The sequence below is a fragment of the Eschscholzia californica genome, unplaced genomic scaffold (assembly GCF_041429995.1).
Source record: "Eschscholzia californica isolate CP2 unplaced genomic scaffold, dmEscCali1.0.p SCAF_1, whole genome shotgun sequence".
Taxonomy (NCBI): Eukaryota; Viridiplantae; Streptophyta; class Magnoliopsida; order Ranunculales; family Papaveraceae; genus Eschscholzia; species Eschscholzia californica.
The window spans coordinates 82,774,126-82,791,199 of record NW_028238198.1 but is presented as its reverse complement, the minus strand read 5'-3'; the positions used below and the strand labels follow the sequence as shown (position 1 = coordinate 82,791,199).

The window sequence follows — 17,074 nt, the reverse complement described above, 5'->3', positions numbered from 1 at the left end:
TCGGACAATGAAAAAGAAAACACCGAAGTAAAAAAAATATTTCCTAACAAAAGAAGACTTTCCACCTGAAAATCGCAATGAAAAGGTAACTGAAAATAGATATCAATAGAGATCACGCAATTACAGTATATAATATTTCTGAGTACAGACTTTCCTTCTTAGATACTGAAACCTAAACAAGAAGACAGGAACAAGTAAAACTATACAAGGCTAACCATAATCCAAGTCTCCTTACTCCTCTAAATTCCTCAATCACCATTAATTAATCTTTGATGAGCTTCATTTTCTTATTGCTAGATTTCTCCACGTTCTCAGGAATTGTATGTGCCATTATCTTTGGACATGTAAAAACAAAATCAGAGACAGCTACCCCATCTTTGTATTTTGGATTAGATTCGAGGAATTTCTCCACTTCCGCAGGGGCTCGAACTTTCTTTCCAGTTGGAGTGATATAGAAGGCGTCCATTTTAGAGTAGTCCCTTCTCATCGACAACCCTCTTCTGAAACCAGCTGGTGATTTCGGAAGGTTTGGTTTGTCAATTACCCATGTTCTAGTGTTGTCAATCTCTAAATCAGAGGGATCATCACAAGAGACATCGGACTTATTTGTGCAGACCCATGGGCTTTCTACGAAGTGAGCTCTGATGCTCTCGTACTCCTCTTGTGTTGGAATTAACCTCCATTTGAAGCAATTTGCACATTGTACTGTAAACTTACCGATTGAATCATGTTTCTGCCATTCAAAAATGAAAACTTAATCATCATATATAAACTGCAATCAAGTACAAGTAGATGGTTGTTTATAAACTGCGAATAACAGGAATGATGAAAACAAGCTAGATAAGTTTAGATCTTTGTATATAAACTACAAGCAGGTACAAGCCATATAGTTGTGGATTTTATGAGAAGCAACTCGAAGTTAGTTTATAGAAATGAAAAGTGAACTTTATGGAGGTAATAGGCCTCCTAAATAATTTCTAATGATAACAGATACGAGCACAATCTTCTAAAGAGTAAGAGTTTGAACTCTAATGATGTCAAAGCACATGGATTGAGCTCAAAGCAACATATAATTCAACTTCTCTATCTACAATCTATACATACATATACCCTAATTCTAGCCCGCGCATATTCGTTATAGCCTGCAACTGATTCAGCTTCCGCTTCTGGGAGATCAGACGGAGCTCAACACAGATAATTAACTTATTTGACCCAATTTACTGCTATAATCACAGCTTAACTCTTATGACCTGCTAACCTTTTCAAATGATTTACTAGTTCCGATATTACGTACAGTCTTAAAGACTTAAAGAGTAACTCATTAAAAGGGTTTTTCTTATAGTAGAAAGAATGTGTTATGAAGTCGAACACATTAGGGTTTTAGCAATGCTTATAGAGTCAATAATAGCCTTTCTTGAGGAGGAAAATCAAAGACAAGTTTCAGTGTGAATCGTTACCAAACTGAAAAATGAAGTATAAAACGTCAATTTGAGTAACACACATGGATCTAAAGACCAGGATATTAAGTGGCAAATAAAAACTTCACCTTTGTTTGAACAGTTGTCGGTTGAGTTGATCTTGTCAAACAATGAAGTTATGAACAGATCAACAAGAGCCCTAAATTAAGGGGGCCTAAGTTGATTCACAAACAAGAAACTAAGAATACCCACGACCCATGTTAAAATTTTCGATGTTTGACAAGTAGATCAAACCAAAAGAAAAAAAGTTGATGAAATTCAAAGAAATTTGTTCATAAAAAGTGAAATCGATTTGATCTGTGTTTAAACAAATTAATAGCAAGAGAGAGATAGTAAATGAGGAAGAATCAAGTAATACTACCTCCTCACTACGAGGGGTTCGGGTTTGACTCGTTCCATGCTTCATTTCGCCTTTCATCATCTTCCGATCTCGCCTTCAATTTATCTCTCTTCTTCTACTAGTAGGAACTAAATGCCGGGTTAGGGCAAATATATAAACCCCCCTCTCTATCTTTTCCCCCACACAAGGAATAAGGGTGACTGTTACCTTCTCTTTGTTTCTTCACTTCAGAGTTTAGGTTGGAAGAAACATTATATTTAAATGGTACTATGAATTGAGTTAGCACTGTCACTAAATTCATTTTAATGTTTTGACTACTAAAGACTGTATAAAGAAAGTTATTTTATGGAGTCCGATAGCAATGTTTGATAGCGCATTCATTCTTCAGTTTAATTTATTAACTGCTTTGACTTCGTCGGATAAATTCTGATTTGTTTTAATCTGAGGTTCGATCTCAAGCTTATAGGCTTAAGGGGGGGTTTCAATGAGTCCGTGAGAGCGAGTTTGATAGGTAAGAAATTTTACACTCTAATTTTGGTGTGAGGTTCTATAAGTAAAAAAATTCAATATGCATGCCCAGCCCACCTAAGGTAGCTTAAAGCTTTAAAGGAAATGTGGTACTATACTTTTGATTCTATACAAAGATAATATCCTTCTTTCTGCGAGATTCTACTCTTTGTTTCTTTATTCATATGTTGTTGCCAACACCATCATCGACCACCACCGCTCTTTGTCATCTCTTTCCGTTGTCTCCACTACGCTTTAGTCAACTCCTCCCTGTCGGCAGGAAAATATTTCTTTAGGGAATAGTTCAATGAGAAGGGGCAATGGTGGTTCGTTAGTCCATATGTGTGTAAGAGGAGGGGAGTGTGTCATTAAATTTACAGCTGTGCGACCTAACGGATAAATAAGTAAACTCAAACGGAGTGAACATGAAGTCGATATGTCCGAGTGGTTAAGGAGACAGACTTGAAATCTGTTGGGCTTCGCCCGCGCAGGTTCGAACCCTGCTGTCGACGATTTTTATTTATACCTCCTTTTTTTCATTTTTTTCTTCTCTCCATGGAAAATAATCAATTTGCGGACTTTCATCTATAGTTTACTAGTTAAAATCTAAACTAGTCAGTATCATAAAATAAATATTTATCAAAGCTGCAAATCAAGGTGAAATTTAGTTCGTTTTTTGGGGTTTTATTAGAGATTTCATCTATAGTTTTTTGTTTTCCAATACATCTCTTTGTGCTGGTGATTTCTTGATTTTATGCTTCAATTTGATCTTACTCTTCATGTTTTTGTCCTAAGAACCCACGGTTAGGAAGTTCTGACCATTGTTTATCTTATCCGTCACGTCCTAACAAACCCCCTGTTATTCTTCTAGTTGACACGCATTACAGTGAATGTGTTTGTTCCATCTTTCTACTCAAAGTCAATTTGGGTTCTTCTGTGACTACTACTATTTCTCTTTATATTTTCAGGGGCCAATCTCTTTAGTTTCCAGGAGCTGGAAAGGTACTGTTTTGGGGCACCTTTTGGTGTTGGAGTGTTTATTCGCTTGTGGGCCTTACTGTTTGGGGAACCCTTTTGGTGTTGGAGTGTCTATTCGCTCGTGGGCCTTATTCCTCTTGGACAGACGTTCAACCCTGGTAAGTTGTTCCTTCTCAAGCTATTACAGCTGATTCTACTCTACTCTTTCGACTGGATCCACATCATTTTCGCTGAACATCACGCCCCATTATTGATGGGAAATGAGTGAATTCAAAGTCAATTTCGAGTTCTTCTATGACACTACTATTTCTCTATATTTACAGGGCCCAACTTAGTTTCCAATTCTTGAGCTTATATATGGTACTGTTGGAGCCACTCGGGGCCATATTTACTGTTTCGGGCACCCTTTTGTTGCTGGAGTGTCTATTCACTCGTGGGTCTTATTCTTGTTGGTCACACCTTTCAACCCTGATAAATTGTTCCTTCTCAAGCCTAAGCACCAATTTGAACTAGAACAACAGCCATAAGCACCAACATGGGTCCATTACTGATTACTATGAATTCAACTTTCCTATTTTTTTTTGTAGAAAGATGTAAATTCAACCAAGTATACTAAATAACAAGCTGAAAAGAAAGTTCAACAAAAAAAAAATGAAGCTGAAAAAGAAAGAGATCTGATATATATAAATACAGAGAGAGAGAGAGAGAGAAGTAATATTCGAACAGAAAACTTCATTAAAATCTAACATACCAAGCCTGTACACACTTAAATGAAACATGACAGAAAGCTTCTTTCTTAAACCCAAATTACAACTACCCAAACCCTTAAAAGGGAAAAAGAAATCAAACTGCCTCAGCTAGTTCAATTCAATCATTCCCCTAAATTTGTTTCCTTTACAGTACAGAAAACTAATTCCAAACCCTAGAAAAAATCAAACCCCCCACAACCTTTAACATCTTCAGAAACAGAGAAGATCACAACACAAAAGATAACAAACAAAAAAAAACCCTAAAAACACTTTAACATTGAATTTCCTACCCACCCATTGAACAGAAATGAAAAATTAACTTCGTACTAAGTGATAATTTTGATTCTTCGTTATCAATTTTCATTTCATTTCATCCAAAATTTCAGATCTTCTTCGCGTTATAAAAGTCACGGAAGATTATTGATCTAGAAAAATTGGAAAATGATTCAAAATGAAAAACGAAGAAGAGATGATGAAACTTACGTTTTTTTGGATCTTAGATCTACACAAGATCGTAGATCTATTATACCTTGATTGATTGATTGATTGATTAAAGGTTGAAACTTTTAATCATCAAGTCGAAGAAGACGTCGAAGATCTTTAGTTGCAGAATCATCAACAATCTTCAAACCTTGTTTCTTATAGAAAGAGGGTAAAGGAAGAGAACTTGGAGGAGGAGATAAATGAAAAGCAGATCCAGCATAAACATCACCAGATCTAGTTGGAGAAGAAGACATCATTAATTTCAGATCTGAAATACGAATCTGTTTAGGAACCATTTCTGGATCAGGTCCTAATCTTTCTGTACCAACAATAACTTCAACAAAATCATCATTTGATGATTTCTTCTTCAAATTATTATTATTACTTTCTTTTTTCTTCTTCTTAATCACATCAAGTGATTCACCACGCTTTAAAATCGTTACATGACCCATAACGATATTGTTCTTCACTGGTTTTTTTACATCTTCAACCGACGACGATGATGATTTCTTCGAAATCGATTCTTTTTTGGTTGATTCTGCTGGTTTAATAAACGACTTTCTAGAAATTTTAGGGTTAGGGTTAGAAACATAAGATCTACGACGAGTTAAAACAGGTTGACCTACTCTCATCCTATCGATTAAACAATCTTGAGGACGTAAGATTTCTGTACCCATGATTAATAAACCCTAGAAAGAAGATATGAACTACTGTGTATTGTAAGTATTTTCTCTGAAAGAGAAATCAGAAACCTAAAAAATGAACTGGAGTTTAATTTTAGGGTTTATAAAACCAATCTTTAACAACAACCCCTTTCTTCTTCTTCTTCTTCTTCTACCTCCTTTAAGGGGAGGGTTTCTAGTTTTCTACTTCTTCTACTAGTTTTGATTTTTGATGAAGAAATGATGGGTTTTTATGGAGAGAAAAGAGAGAAGGGTTTGTTGGGAAATGGGGGTCGGGCACCGACCTAATTTTCTCTCTCTAGAAAATGACTTTCTCTCTCTAAAAACTTTCTGTAAGATTAAACGTCTCCACACGTTGGCCGTTTAGATATTAACCAAGTGGCTGTTTTTTTAGAGCGGGTCTTTTTCATTTCTGCTTATTTTTGTAACGGAATATGTAACGACGTGATAACGTGGGGGGAGTGGTTGTAAATCCGTTATAACGTGGGGGGAGTGGTTGTAACTAATCACGAAGTTTTGGATTGGAATCGTGAAACGTGTGATTTTGGTTTCACTTTAGAACCAGAAAATGAAAAAGTCTCATTTCTTGTAGGTGGGAAAATCTAAGGCGGTTCTAGGGAAACCGACTCAAATATTGGCATAAAAGAAAAATCAGATGAGTAGTATACGTCTCGTTTTGTCTTTGACGTATGATTTTGTTCTAGGTTTGTTATGTAGTTCAAACACCGGATAGGTTCAACTTTAACTTGAATCCGATTTGGGTTGTTTATTTTTATTTGATTTATTTAAAAGATTGGTCTACGTTGACTTTCATTTAGAAGATTCAAACCCGTATATTGAAGAAAAAGAAGCACAGCTGAAATTGAATTTAACTTATGAGATAATTATGAATTAGTAGTCTAACGTGGGGGCGCCCTCCGGCTAAGTGCTACAACAACGGGAGATATTCTCGCACTTGTGACCCTAGATGCAACGGAAGGGTAGATATTACATCAATTCAACAAACAGCTTTATGTCCCGGTCAATAAGTTTCCATTGATTAAAGTGGGCAACACAGTATGTGGTTGGAAAAATACTATATCCTATTCGGAGTCAATTTTCGAATAAGACTCCAGAAAAAACAAGTTATACGTGTCGAAACCACAACTATAAAGACAACCATCTTATGCTCTAAACACTAGGGTCCCTTCAACCATCCTAGTGTAATTTTTTTTTTTTTTGTTGAACCCCATCCTAGCGTAATTGACTTGTTCAAATAGAAGGAAGGCATCTCAACTAAAAGGGGAGTTCTGCATAAAAAAAAAACTAGAAGGGGAGTCCGCCATTCAAACACTTTTTGACTTAAATGGGTTTGTAATACAGTCCTCATCATGTAGTCTATCTCTTTATTATTTCGGTGAATGAACATATAGTTAACATATAGACGATCTACATATAATTTTTTTCGTTTGTTTGTAAGGGATTATTAACATATAGTTACAACAATAGTTTGGTTAAATGTGGCAATTCATGAACTTAGTTTTAGTGTTGCAAATTGCAATTCACACCCACAAATCAACATCCTTTCTGGATGTATACAGTTGTCCAAACTCCAAAGTATGACCCACTGAAAATAATGTGTTTGAAGACCCAAGCCAAGCATAGAACTCTATAATCTTATTCAATCTCTTTAATATTATTGCTGGCATCCACCCTTATTAAAATTTTATACTTATTGGACCCCACTGCAGGTTTTTTTTTATGTTGAAAACCCCACTGCAAGTTGATAATGATATGATTTTGACCAAATTGGAATAATTTTAGACCCTTGTGTTACTTATTTGTATAATGACTTAAATGGGCACTAGACTTTGTAACGTGTTGACAATTTTGTAATGGCTTTTGGTGAATTATATAAAGGATATTTTAGTCCACTTGTTATTATTAATCACTCGGTTGTGACTCATTACAAAATTGTTAACACATTACAAAGCCTAGTGTAATTTAAGTCTAGGGGAGGGTCGGTGGGTCCGGTACTTACTTTCGCCGGTACGGGCAGACCGGGTCCGAGGGTGTACTGTCCGATCGAATTATCGAGCAGATCGGGTCGGACATATGTGACCTTATTGGTGTCCGCGGCCCGATTCCGTCCGGGAGCCCGTTCGGGCTCTAGATGGCACGAACAGGTCCCGAGCATTTGAAATAAAAAAAAAAATGAGTGGAGAAGATTATAGTGGTTTTGTTACTGGTTTAAGGAAAAAGAAGAATACAACCTTTATTTTGAAATATGTAAAGTTTATTACACCCGTTAAGCAAATCTTACAACCTGATAAATCAAAATAAAACTCTAATCTCATGCATAAAGAAAAAAGCTCACTGCTTTACTAGATTTCTTTAGAGTTAATTCCTATATGGCCCCCTACTTTGTGATCAGCTTCCTTTATGGCCCCCTTTTTTTCGTAAATTCAAATATGACCCCCTATTTTCATGGAAATGTCTTAACTACCCTTCGTTTAAATCTTTTTTCAAAATAAAATAAAAAAAACAAACATAATTCCACCTCACTTCCCTCTCCACCACTTATCTCTCTCCACCTCACCTCTCTTCCCAAATCATCTTTCTCTCTCTCCAACTCACCTTTTTCTCTCTCCACCTCACCTCTCTCTCTCTCCACCTCACTCTATCTTCTCCGATGAAGGTCGCCGGGCGGAAAATTTTCCGGCCGACGACCTTCAACCTAAAAACAAAATTTTTTTTTTTTTTTTTTAACTCTCATCTCTCTCTCTCTAAAAACTCCGGCGAAGGGGGTTCCCTTCGCCGGAGTACGGGTCTGTTGAAGAACAGACCCGATCTGGTCTGTTCTTCAACAGACCAGTCCGGTCTGTTGAAGGAAAGAGAAGAGCTCTTATTATACATTCTAGAGAGAGAGAAGGAAAGAGAAGGGGGGAGAGATCTGTGTCTGATAAACTTTATTTTTTATTGAATGAAAACAGAGAACTTCTCCAACATTCATCATCCTTCTCTCTCTCTCTCTAACAATAATCACACTTTACGAGGCTTTGTTTGTAGGACTACTACCTTATACAGACAGTAAAAGATAGATTCCATTTCTCTTTTCTTTTTTCATCATTTCATCATCTTTGTTTTCTTACTTCTGTAAATGAAGAAATATACTAGTACTATCTTGTTCAAGACCCAATAAAGGTAAATTTTAGCTACCCACTTTGATTTTTTTTCCTTCATTTAAATCATTAACAAGTTATGGGTTTTGATGATCTAATCTAGAAAGAGAGAGAGAAAGAAGATATTACTTCTTCCTCACTTTGATTCTTTGTCATTATATATAACTTTTATATTATGTTCATAGTACTTTTGATTCATTATACAGAGAGAAAAATCTAAATTGAGATACCCATTTTGATTTTTTTTTCTTCATTAGATTCATTAATGGTTTGATTCCTCTTATAGAAAAGTTTTTATGATTTGTCAACCACTACCCTCTTCCTCAACCAGGCCAAAACCCTGTTTTTTTTTCTTTCTCTCTCTTAAATCTCATCTTAGGTTTTGAGGGTTTAACAGTTAAAAAGCTATTTCTTTATTAACCTTGTTAAATTTTTCTCCCAGATTGAGGATGATGATTAAGTTCTTCTTGTTAATAGAGGAGGTTTCATGAAATGGGTATGATGAATATCAGATTTTGAGAGTGGGTTTAGGTTATTTAGGGTGAAATCATCATCTGAAGAAAGAAAGAAAGAAATGGGTTGTTCAAGTTCAAGAATTGATAAAAGTGAAGTAATGCGTTTATGTAAAGAGAGAAGAAGATTGATTAAACAAGCAATGGATTCAAGGTATGCATTATCAGCTGCTCAACAGACCGGACTGGTCTGTTGAAGAACAGACCCTACTCTGGCGAAGGGAACCCCCTTCGTCGGAGTTTTTAGAGAGAGAGAGATGAGAGTTAAAAAAAAAATTTTTTTTTTTTTTTTTTTAGGTTGAAGGTCGTCGGCCGGGAAATTTTCCGGCCGGCGACCTTCATCGGAGAAGATAGAGTGAGGTGGAGAGAGAGAGAGGTGAGGTGGAGAGAGAAAAAGGTGAGTTGGAGAGAGAGAAAGATGATTTGGGAAGAGAGGTGAGGTGGAGAGAGATAAGTGGTGGAGAGGGAAGTGAGGTGGAATTATGTTTGTTTTTTTTATTTTATTTTGAAAAAAGATTTAAACGAAGGGTAGTTAGGACATTTCCATGAAAATAGGGGGCCATATTTGAATTTACGAAAAAAAGGGGGCCATAAAGGAAGCTGGTCACAAAGTAGGGGGCCATATAGGAATTAACTCATTTCTTTATTATAAAGCTCCATTAATTATCATAACATCAAAATCAAACCCTAAATAAGTCTTCTTATTGTTTCCTTAAATCTCTCTTTAATACGTGGAGTAGTAGAAGGGTTAAAACTAACAAGTACATGTGAAGCATTTGCTACTGGTTTTACAAGAAAAACGACATCAACTAATTTAGAAACTTCACTTTCAAGAATTAATATCTTCAAATAGTATTTCGTTCCTGTAACTACTAGAAGAACAACATCAAATAATTTAGAAGAACAACATAAAATGATCCAACCACTTGTTGGTTGTTGTCTAACAAAAGACTAAGAGAGAGATTTAGAGAAGCGAGAAGGGGGCGATGGTGATGGAGTTTGTAAAGAGTCGTATTAGGATTTTGGGGGATATTTAGAAAGGTGGTGGGCGGCTAGGTTTCTGACCTCTTTTGACCCATCGGTTGGGGATGTACCAACAGTTGGATCATTTAAAAGGTCACAGGTATTCTTCCAGACGGACGGGTATCGAGTTTACTCCAGACGTGCGGGTAGCGGGTTCTAAACGGGCGGGTGTAATGGGTCGAGACACGGGCAGGAGGTCTTACCCGAGTCCCGCCCACGCCCGCCCGATATAACGGGACGGGTATGCCCAAGTCGAGTTCCATTCGAATTTCGGGTACCAACGGGTCCGGCGCGAATTGGGCCGGATCTCGGTTCACTGACCGTTTTCCCATCCCTAGTTGTGACTTATTCAATCTTTTTAATGTTTTGTTCTTATACGAAAGAGTAAAGACCTCTATTTCCCTGCATAACTTTTTCGTATTAAGTTGTAAAACAGTTTTTCTATAAATTTCTCTCGTTCTAAACTCCTATAATCTCTTCGACTCTTTCAAATTTATATATCATACCTCGGAAAATTCACTTATATTTTCTACATATTTTCAATTGCATCTTGGAGCATTATAAATTATTTGGATTTTATACTATACTGTCTATATTATTATAGACAAACATAAAAAAGAAAAGAATTATTGACATAATTAAAGAAATGTGGATCCTACCACATTTCACATAAAATAAAAGATCTTTTATGATTCTCCACTAATAAATAAAAGGAAAAACAAAAGTAAAAGTAAAGTTCTTGAAGGTACAAATCTTTACAAACGTTTAATTAAACAAAAGAAATCAAACACAAAATCACCTATAGCTTATTTTAAATTTATAATTCAACCATTTTTGGTTATAGTTAAAATCTTTTAAGATGGACAAAACCACAAGATAAAAATAAAAAGGCAAGGCTCATGATGTGGACTATGTCGACATTTTGATATTAGGTCGAGTGGACTCGAAATTGATTTAACTTTTTATTATAATTTTCTTTAAAGAAAAAACAATAATGCTTTCATGCCTTTCTTTTTGGGTTGTTCATTCTCTTTCAAGATTAAACAATTGAATGGGAAAGATTGAGATGAATTATGGAAACTTATGTGTTTTTAATGTGGACAAGTTTGGGGGTCCATCCCTTTCTAGGAAGCTTATAATAATCTTCATAGGAAGCTTCATCTAAAGTGGAAACATGTTTAAAGACTTTATAGGTGCTATGGGAAATTTTGTAGGTGCTTTTGTGGCCAAGTTTTATGGGGGTGCACAAGGAGAAAAAGGCATATAAGGTATAGGTGCCTCTAGACCTTTCCAGTGACCCTCTTACTTGTTATGGTGGCCCAACTACAAATAGCACAAGATCCAGCAACAAGGATCCCCAAAGCCCAAGCATGTAATAGTTACCCCCAGGGCCAGCCAAGTATGAAAACCTTTGAGAAGGGGAAACTTTTATATAGGCAACCAAGGATAAGGCACCAAACCCAAATTTGGATAGAGATTGAAAGAAGATGAAGAGGAGAAGAAAAAGAGAGATTGTATAAAGAGACAGAGAGATGGGCAGGAGGCAGGGCCACCGTCCTTCCAGTTCCACGCGTATTTCCCGTTAGCGAAACCGAGGAGTCGCGAGCAGTAGTTCTTCTTCTGCTTCTATCATTTTAATTTTTTGGTTCAAAGCCTAGTGGGATTGTAGTTTGGCAAGGTAATACTGGGCTTTTATACTACAAATGGCCAAATTTTATACCCAGGCCTCTCTACAACTACCGTCCCATGTTTTGAAAAGAAAAAACCCCTAATACACCAAAACTAGAGTGCCTAAATAATTTAAAAACCCTTTTTCCCATTGACGAAAACCTTCACAACCAATAGGCCCAACTGCTCAACCCAATACACCCCACTAAAGATAAAAGCCCTTCTTCCCCCAAATTTGTTCAATCCTTACTGAATTACTAGGTTCCCACCGCGTCCTACGGACGCGGTAGATCCCTTTTGGCTGCGCCGTCGTGTTAAGAATATTGTAACAGTTGAATAACCATTTTACATTTAGAGAAAAAAATAATTATACATTAAACAACCAAGAGGAGCAATCAAATACTAAACTATTTACATTTAAAAAAAAAGAATTACATTTAAAAAAGAAAAATAATATTTCATTGTACATTTAAAAAAAGAGAATTACATTTAAAAAAGAAAAATAATATTCCGTTGAAGCCTGAACTTTAAAAAAAATGTGAGAGATTGTTTTTTTCTTACAGTGAAAAGATATCAGTCTGGCAAGAGTCCTATTTATATATTTTTAGAAGTAGTTACTTTGGGAAGTTTTTCATAAAAAACCGATCAAGAAGAATGTGGAAGAGAGATTTTCTCCCCACTAATTTCTCATTCTGCCACGTTTTTCTACTCAATAGAAAAAAAAGAGAGAAATATATGGGTAGTAGTTACTCTAACTAATTTTAGTTAATTTATATAGATACCCTTATTTTTGTAGTCTATTTACATAAAAAAAAAATTATATCATCCGTCGGATGTGTTCCCAACCAAATCTCTAAAATAAAATGGACGGTCAGACTTATCCCCTGGATAACCGACTGACCTGTTTTAATATAATAGATTTTTGTAGTCTATTTACATAAAAAAAAAATTATATCATCCGTCGGATGTGTTCCCAACCAAATCTCTAAAATAAAATGGACGGTCAGACTTATCCCCTGGATAACCGACTGACCTGTTTTAATATAATAGATTTCTTTTATAACCGCCCTTTCAAATACAGTAGTGATACAACCACCGAAAGATAAGACCAATTTAGGAGCGAAAACAATATCAATAGCTACAACATCTTCGAAATCTAACACACAAAGCTGGAGAGTTGACCCTCAAATGAGGGTCATTGATTTTATTTTTTTAACAAACATAACATCTATTAATTACAAGTAAGGTTAGTTACATTGATGTTATGATGAGAGAAAGAGCAGTTAGGAGTACAACTAGTAGAGTTTGTGCCAGTTTTCCTAGAGTTAATAGCAAGCTTGTTAATTTTGTTGTGAAACTAAATTCTACGATGTTTAGAGAACCAGAGTGATTCCTAGAGTTAATAGCAAGGTTGTTAATTTTGTTGTGAAACTAAATTCTACGATGTTTAGAGAACAAGAGTGATCTCTATCAGCATCTAAGTGGTGAAAGTATTCAAATCAATCTAAAGTTTGTGAAAGTCCCCTTTGCCTCTCGGTGGCCCTATCATTTGTAGAAAAATTTCATACGAAGTCCAACTTCTTAATTAAGATTTTTTGGTATTGGAGCTTAAAACATTTCCAATGCAAAACTCAATGTTAGAAACTTGGAGTGCTACATAAGATTTTTTGAGTTTTTCTTAAAAATTCAACTTCAATGCAAAAGTTAACTAGGATCTCAAAGATGATGTGTCGAGGGTGGAATAGAGATATCTGATAACCTTTTTAAGGATCACCAAGGTTTCACCCAAAATTTTAAGTACCATGATCACCAAGTTCAAATCAATCAAATTTTAAATTCACTATAATCTTTTACAACAATATTACATAATCAGATAATCCCATATATCATGAACAAATCTATTAAAAAAAAAACCATTAGTTCTTATGAGATGATGAATTCTCCTGCACAATAAAATCAGAGCTTTGATTTTCATCTTCTTTAGTAAATGAATTATACCCCGTAGATGAAGATACAAAACCAGACCCTCTATTACTACTTTCTGATTTTTCTATATCATCAAGATTAGCAATAAAAGGAATTGGTCTATCAGGAATCGAAGGATCGAAAATTTCATCACTCTCAAGAATCTTCACAGTTTGCTCCATTGTTGGTCTTGCATATAACTGTGGATGAGAACAAAGAACACCAAGTAATACATATTTCTCCATGATTTCTGGTGAATCTAACTCACTCATTCCTTCTTCAATTACATCTAATGATCTTCCTTCTTTCACTAGTGACCAACCCCAATCCGCTAATAATAAATTCGAATTCTCATTTGTTTCGATTATCGCCTTTTTCCCACTTAGAATCTCAAGAACCACAACCCCAAAACTATAAACATCGCTTCTCTCTGTTAATTGTCCGTATAATATATACTCTGGTGCAACATAACCCATTGTTCCTGCAACATTTGTACTTAAATGTGTCATTCCTTCGGGATTAAACTTTGCTAATCCAAAATCTGCAACTTTTGCTTCGAATTTATCGTCTAAAAGTATATTACTAGCTTTAATATCTCTATGAATTATTGCAGGTTGAGCTCCATAATGTAAATAAGCTAACCCACGAGCCATTCCGAGAATGATTTTTCGACGAATTACCCAACTTAGTTTCTTCGTTGTTTCCGATTCATTATATAGATGATCATAAAGACTTCCATTACTCATTAAATCACAAACTATGATTCTTTGATGACCTTCTAATGGAGTTGTGGCAGTACAATAACCTCTTAAAGAAACTAAATTTATATGTCGAACACTAGCAATTACTTCAACTTCATGACAAAAACTTGAATCACCAGAAGCCGAACAATTCTTGAATCTTTTCATAGCTACTTCTGTTCCATCTTTTAAAATTCCTCTATAAACATTTCCATATCCTCCTTTTCCAATTATATTATGTCTTGAGAAATTTCTTGTTGCTTGTTTGATTTCATCAAAATTGAATCTAATTAATGTTGTACTAACACCAATTGAATCTAACCCAGATACTGAACTAATCTCAAATTTCATAAACTTCATGTCTTTATTAGTTCTCTTGTTCTTTTGTTTCAATTTTTTCCATAACAACCAAAACCCAAATCCAAGAAAACCCAAAACCCCAATAATAATACTACAAATCAAAACCCTAAAAATGATTGATTTTTTTTTCTTTTTAATTGAACCAGGTAAAGAAGATAAATCAAGAGAAAATAAACATTTTGTATTACCATTATCAAAGGGTCCAAAAGGGTTTACCAGAGCAGCAACATAGATGAATGGGTAGATTGAACACTCTGTTATATTCCCAATTTGATCACCATTAAGATAAGATGCTTGAAGTCTTGATAAACTAGTTGTACATAAAGCACATGGTGAATTATTATCAAGTGATTGAGTACAAGATTCTCTTACATCTTGTAAAGAAGATTCAGGAATTAGGGTTTCAAATTGAGATTTAGAAGTAATATTCATACAACCTTGAGAAATCCAATTAGTTTGAAACCCACAAAGTGATCTGATATCAAAATTGGGTAAGAATTGATTGACAAAGATTTGGTATGAATTCCAACATGAATTTGATGAATTTAATGGAGGAAGAAAAAACCCATTTGTTTTTAAGTAATCAGATTGAACTAAACGAAGTCCTTGAAGAACATATTGACATTTTGTAGAAACATCTAATGATTTTGTTTGATTTGATTGTTGAACAAATCTGTCTAGTACATGGAAGTTCATAGGACAAGGAGAATCAGCAAGTTTCCTAATTTGATCATTTTGGGCAAAGACAATGAAAGAAGAAATAGGAAAACCTAAAATTAGTAAGAAAGTGAAGAAGATAAGAGAGGACATTTGGGAGTTAGGGATTCTTCATGAAACTATGGAACTTGAGATTGATTGGGTAAGTAAGTTAGTTCAAGACAAAGCTGGTCTCACAAGAGTAGGTGAAAGTGAAAGCTTTTTTTGATCCATGACATTATGTTTTTTCTTACTTTTGTTCAAAATTCATAACTACCTTGAATTTTATTTTTCTTTTTTGAGGTATGGACTATGGAATACGTTTGTCCTCAAAGACATTGATATATCATGAACATGTGATAAACACGATAATTGTTTAAGTTAAATTTATAATGAGAAAAGTTTAAAGTCTAACAACATGAAAGATGCCCGAAACCCGACAAACTTATTATATTATTTATACAATAACTCAAATTCTTCTTCTAGGAATCGAATTCGGAACTTACAGGATTTTAATATTTATGTCAACAGTATCACTTGGACAACCAAGTGTTGACTACTTTGAGTCAAAATTAGGATGTTCCATTACCGAGATATGTAAACATCTGGTAACCCAAGTGATGAATAATGCTTTACGTAATACTCCTACTCCACAAGAACTACCAAAATTTCATTGGGAAGTGGGGTCAGTGATATTTTATTCAGCCGGCTACATTCCCTTTATGGGGGTATAAATAATGGTTGAACATGTAATTACAACATTACACCATGTGCTGTGAGGCCCAAGTGACTCGTAATAAAATTCTTTTAGTATTATATACATAACTACTGTTTTTGGTCATGATTTTAGTACACCAAATGCAGTCATTAAATTTATTATCTTATGAGAAGGTAGGGTTGTGAGATGATGAAATTGTAACACATGATGGACTCAACCTAAAAAGTGTTAGGTTTTTCTTTTGTTGAAATAAAAAGTGTTAGGTTTAGGTGATGTCTTTGAAGGTAAGAATAAACTTTTGCAAAAACAAAACTACTTGCTTCATGTCAACTCCCTTCTCAATTTTCTTTTTGGCTTTCATTGATCATTTTTGGTCTACAATGTTATCTATATACAAACAAAATATCTCTATTAAGTCATCAAAGACTGAAGAAGGTTTTTTTTTTTTTTTTTTTGTTGAAAAGACTGAAGAAGGTGATAGTATACAAACAGTACTATTGTGGCAACTTCTAAAAGCTTTAAACATTATGGTTGTTGACGCCCTTTTTATACATGAAATATTCTAAAATATGGATTGTAAAAGGACGCCAACGGCGAAAAAGTGGGGTGTTTACTGAAACACCTATTTTCTAATTTGACTTTACGCGAAGATCATGAACTCTCGTATCAGATAACGAGATTTGTTGTTTATATAAGACTATTAACCCCAGAAGAGTCCATGGGCTGCAACAATGGGGTAGTCATATCTGCCACCCTGCGGTCTAACTCACTCTAACAACAGTGCATACAAACACTTCCGTAACGTTGTTTTTTTGGAGAATTCGACTGCGAGATACGTTAGTCGTTACAAAGCATTGATGCATCATGAAGATGTAATGATGTAGATTGTCGCGGAAGCGTAAAAGTAATGGAATCCACCATTGTTAATAAACTAAACTAACGAAATAAAACTGATAAAATAACGATAAACAATAAACTTGATTAATAATAAACTTGGTTGCTAATATTCTCTT

At 35.0% G+C, this 17,074-nt stretch overlaps 2 protein-coding genes, 1 non-coding gene and 1 pseudogene across 4 annotated transcripts; 1 reads left to right on the top strand and 3 right to left on the bottom strand.

The window, feature by feature from the left end:
* Positions 1-78: 78 nt before the first annotated feature.
* Positions 79-2,011, bottom strand: LOC147570034 (methyl-CpG-binding domain-containing protein 4-like). Its single transcript, XM_086656612.1, has 2 exons — positions 1,840-2,011; positions 79-733 (listed from the first exon to the last, which is right to left on the bottom strand). Exons 1-2 carry the CDS (start codon positions 1,897-1,899, stop codon positions 263-265), a joined length of 531 nt encoding a protein of 176 aa, XP_086512738.1. The 5' UTR covers positions 1,900-2,011; the 3' UTR covers positions 79-262.
* A 744-nt stretch (positions 2,012-2,755) lies between these two features.
* Positions 2,756-2,837, top strand: TRNAS-UGA (transfer RNA serine (anticodon UGA)). The gene has a single exon. It is a non-coding gene; the product is annotated as a tRNA-Ser (tRNA).
* A 1,181-nt stretch (positions 2,838-4,018) lies between these two features.
* LOC147570032 (uncharacterized) lies at positions 4,019-5,438 on the bottom strand. The gene has a single exon (XM_086656607.1). It carries the CDS (start codon positions 5,210-5,212, stop codon positions 4,619-4,621), a length of 594 nt encoding a protein of 197 aa, XP_086512733.1. The 5' UTR covers positions 5,213-5,438; the 3' UTR covers positions 4,019-4,618.
* Positions 5,439-13,396: 7,958 nt separating this feature from the next.
* On the bottom strand, positions 13,397-15,574 carry LOC147570031 (putative LRR receptor-like serine/threonine-protein kinase RKF3 pseudogene; annotated as a pseudogene). Its single transcript, XR_015231376.1, has one exon. The product of XR_015231376.1 is annotated as a putative LRR receptor-like serine/threonine-protein kinase RKF3 pseudogene (transcript).
* Positions 15,575-17,074: the final 1,500 nt, after the last annotated feature.

What these genes read in the sequence shown, in the direction of transcription:
- LOC147570034 (XM_086656612.1), bottom strand. Translation starts at nt 1,899, where the DNA reads ATGATGAAAGGCGAAATGAAGCATGGAACGAGTCAAACCCGAACCCCT. An exon ending in GAACCCCTCGTAGTGAGGAG is followed by an intron (nt 734 to 1,839) that starts GTAGTATTACTT and finishes TTTGAATGGCAG; the next exon opens with AAACATGATTCAATCGGTAA.
- LOC147570032 (XM_086656607.1), bottom strand. Translation starts at nt 5,212, where the DNA reads ATGGGTACAGAAATCTTACGTCCTCAAGATTGTTTAATCGATAGGATG.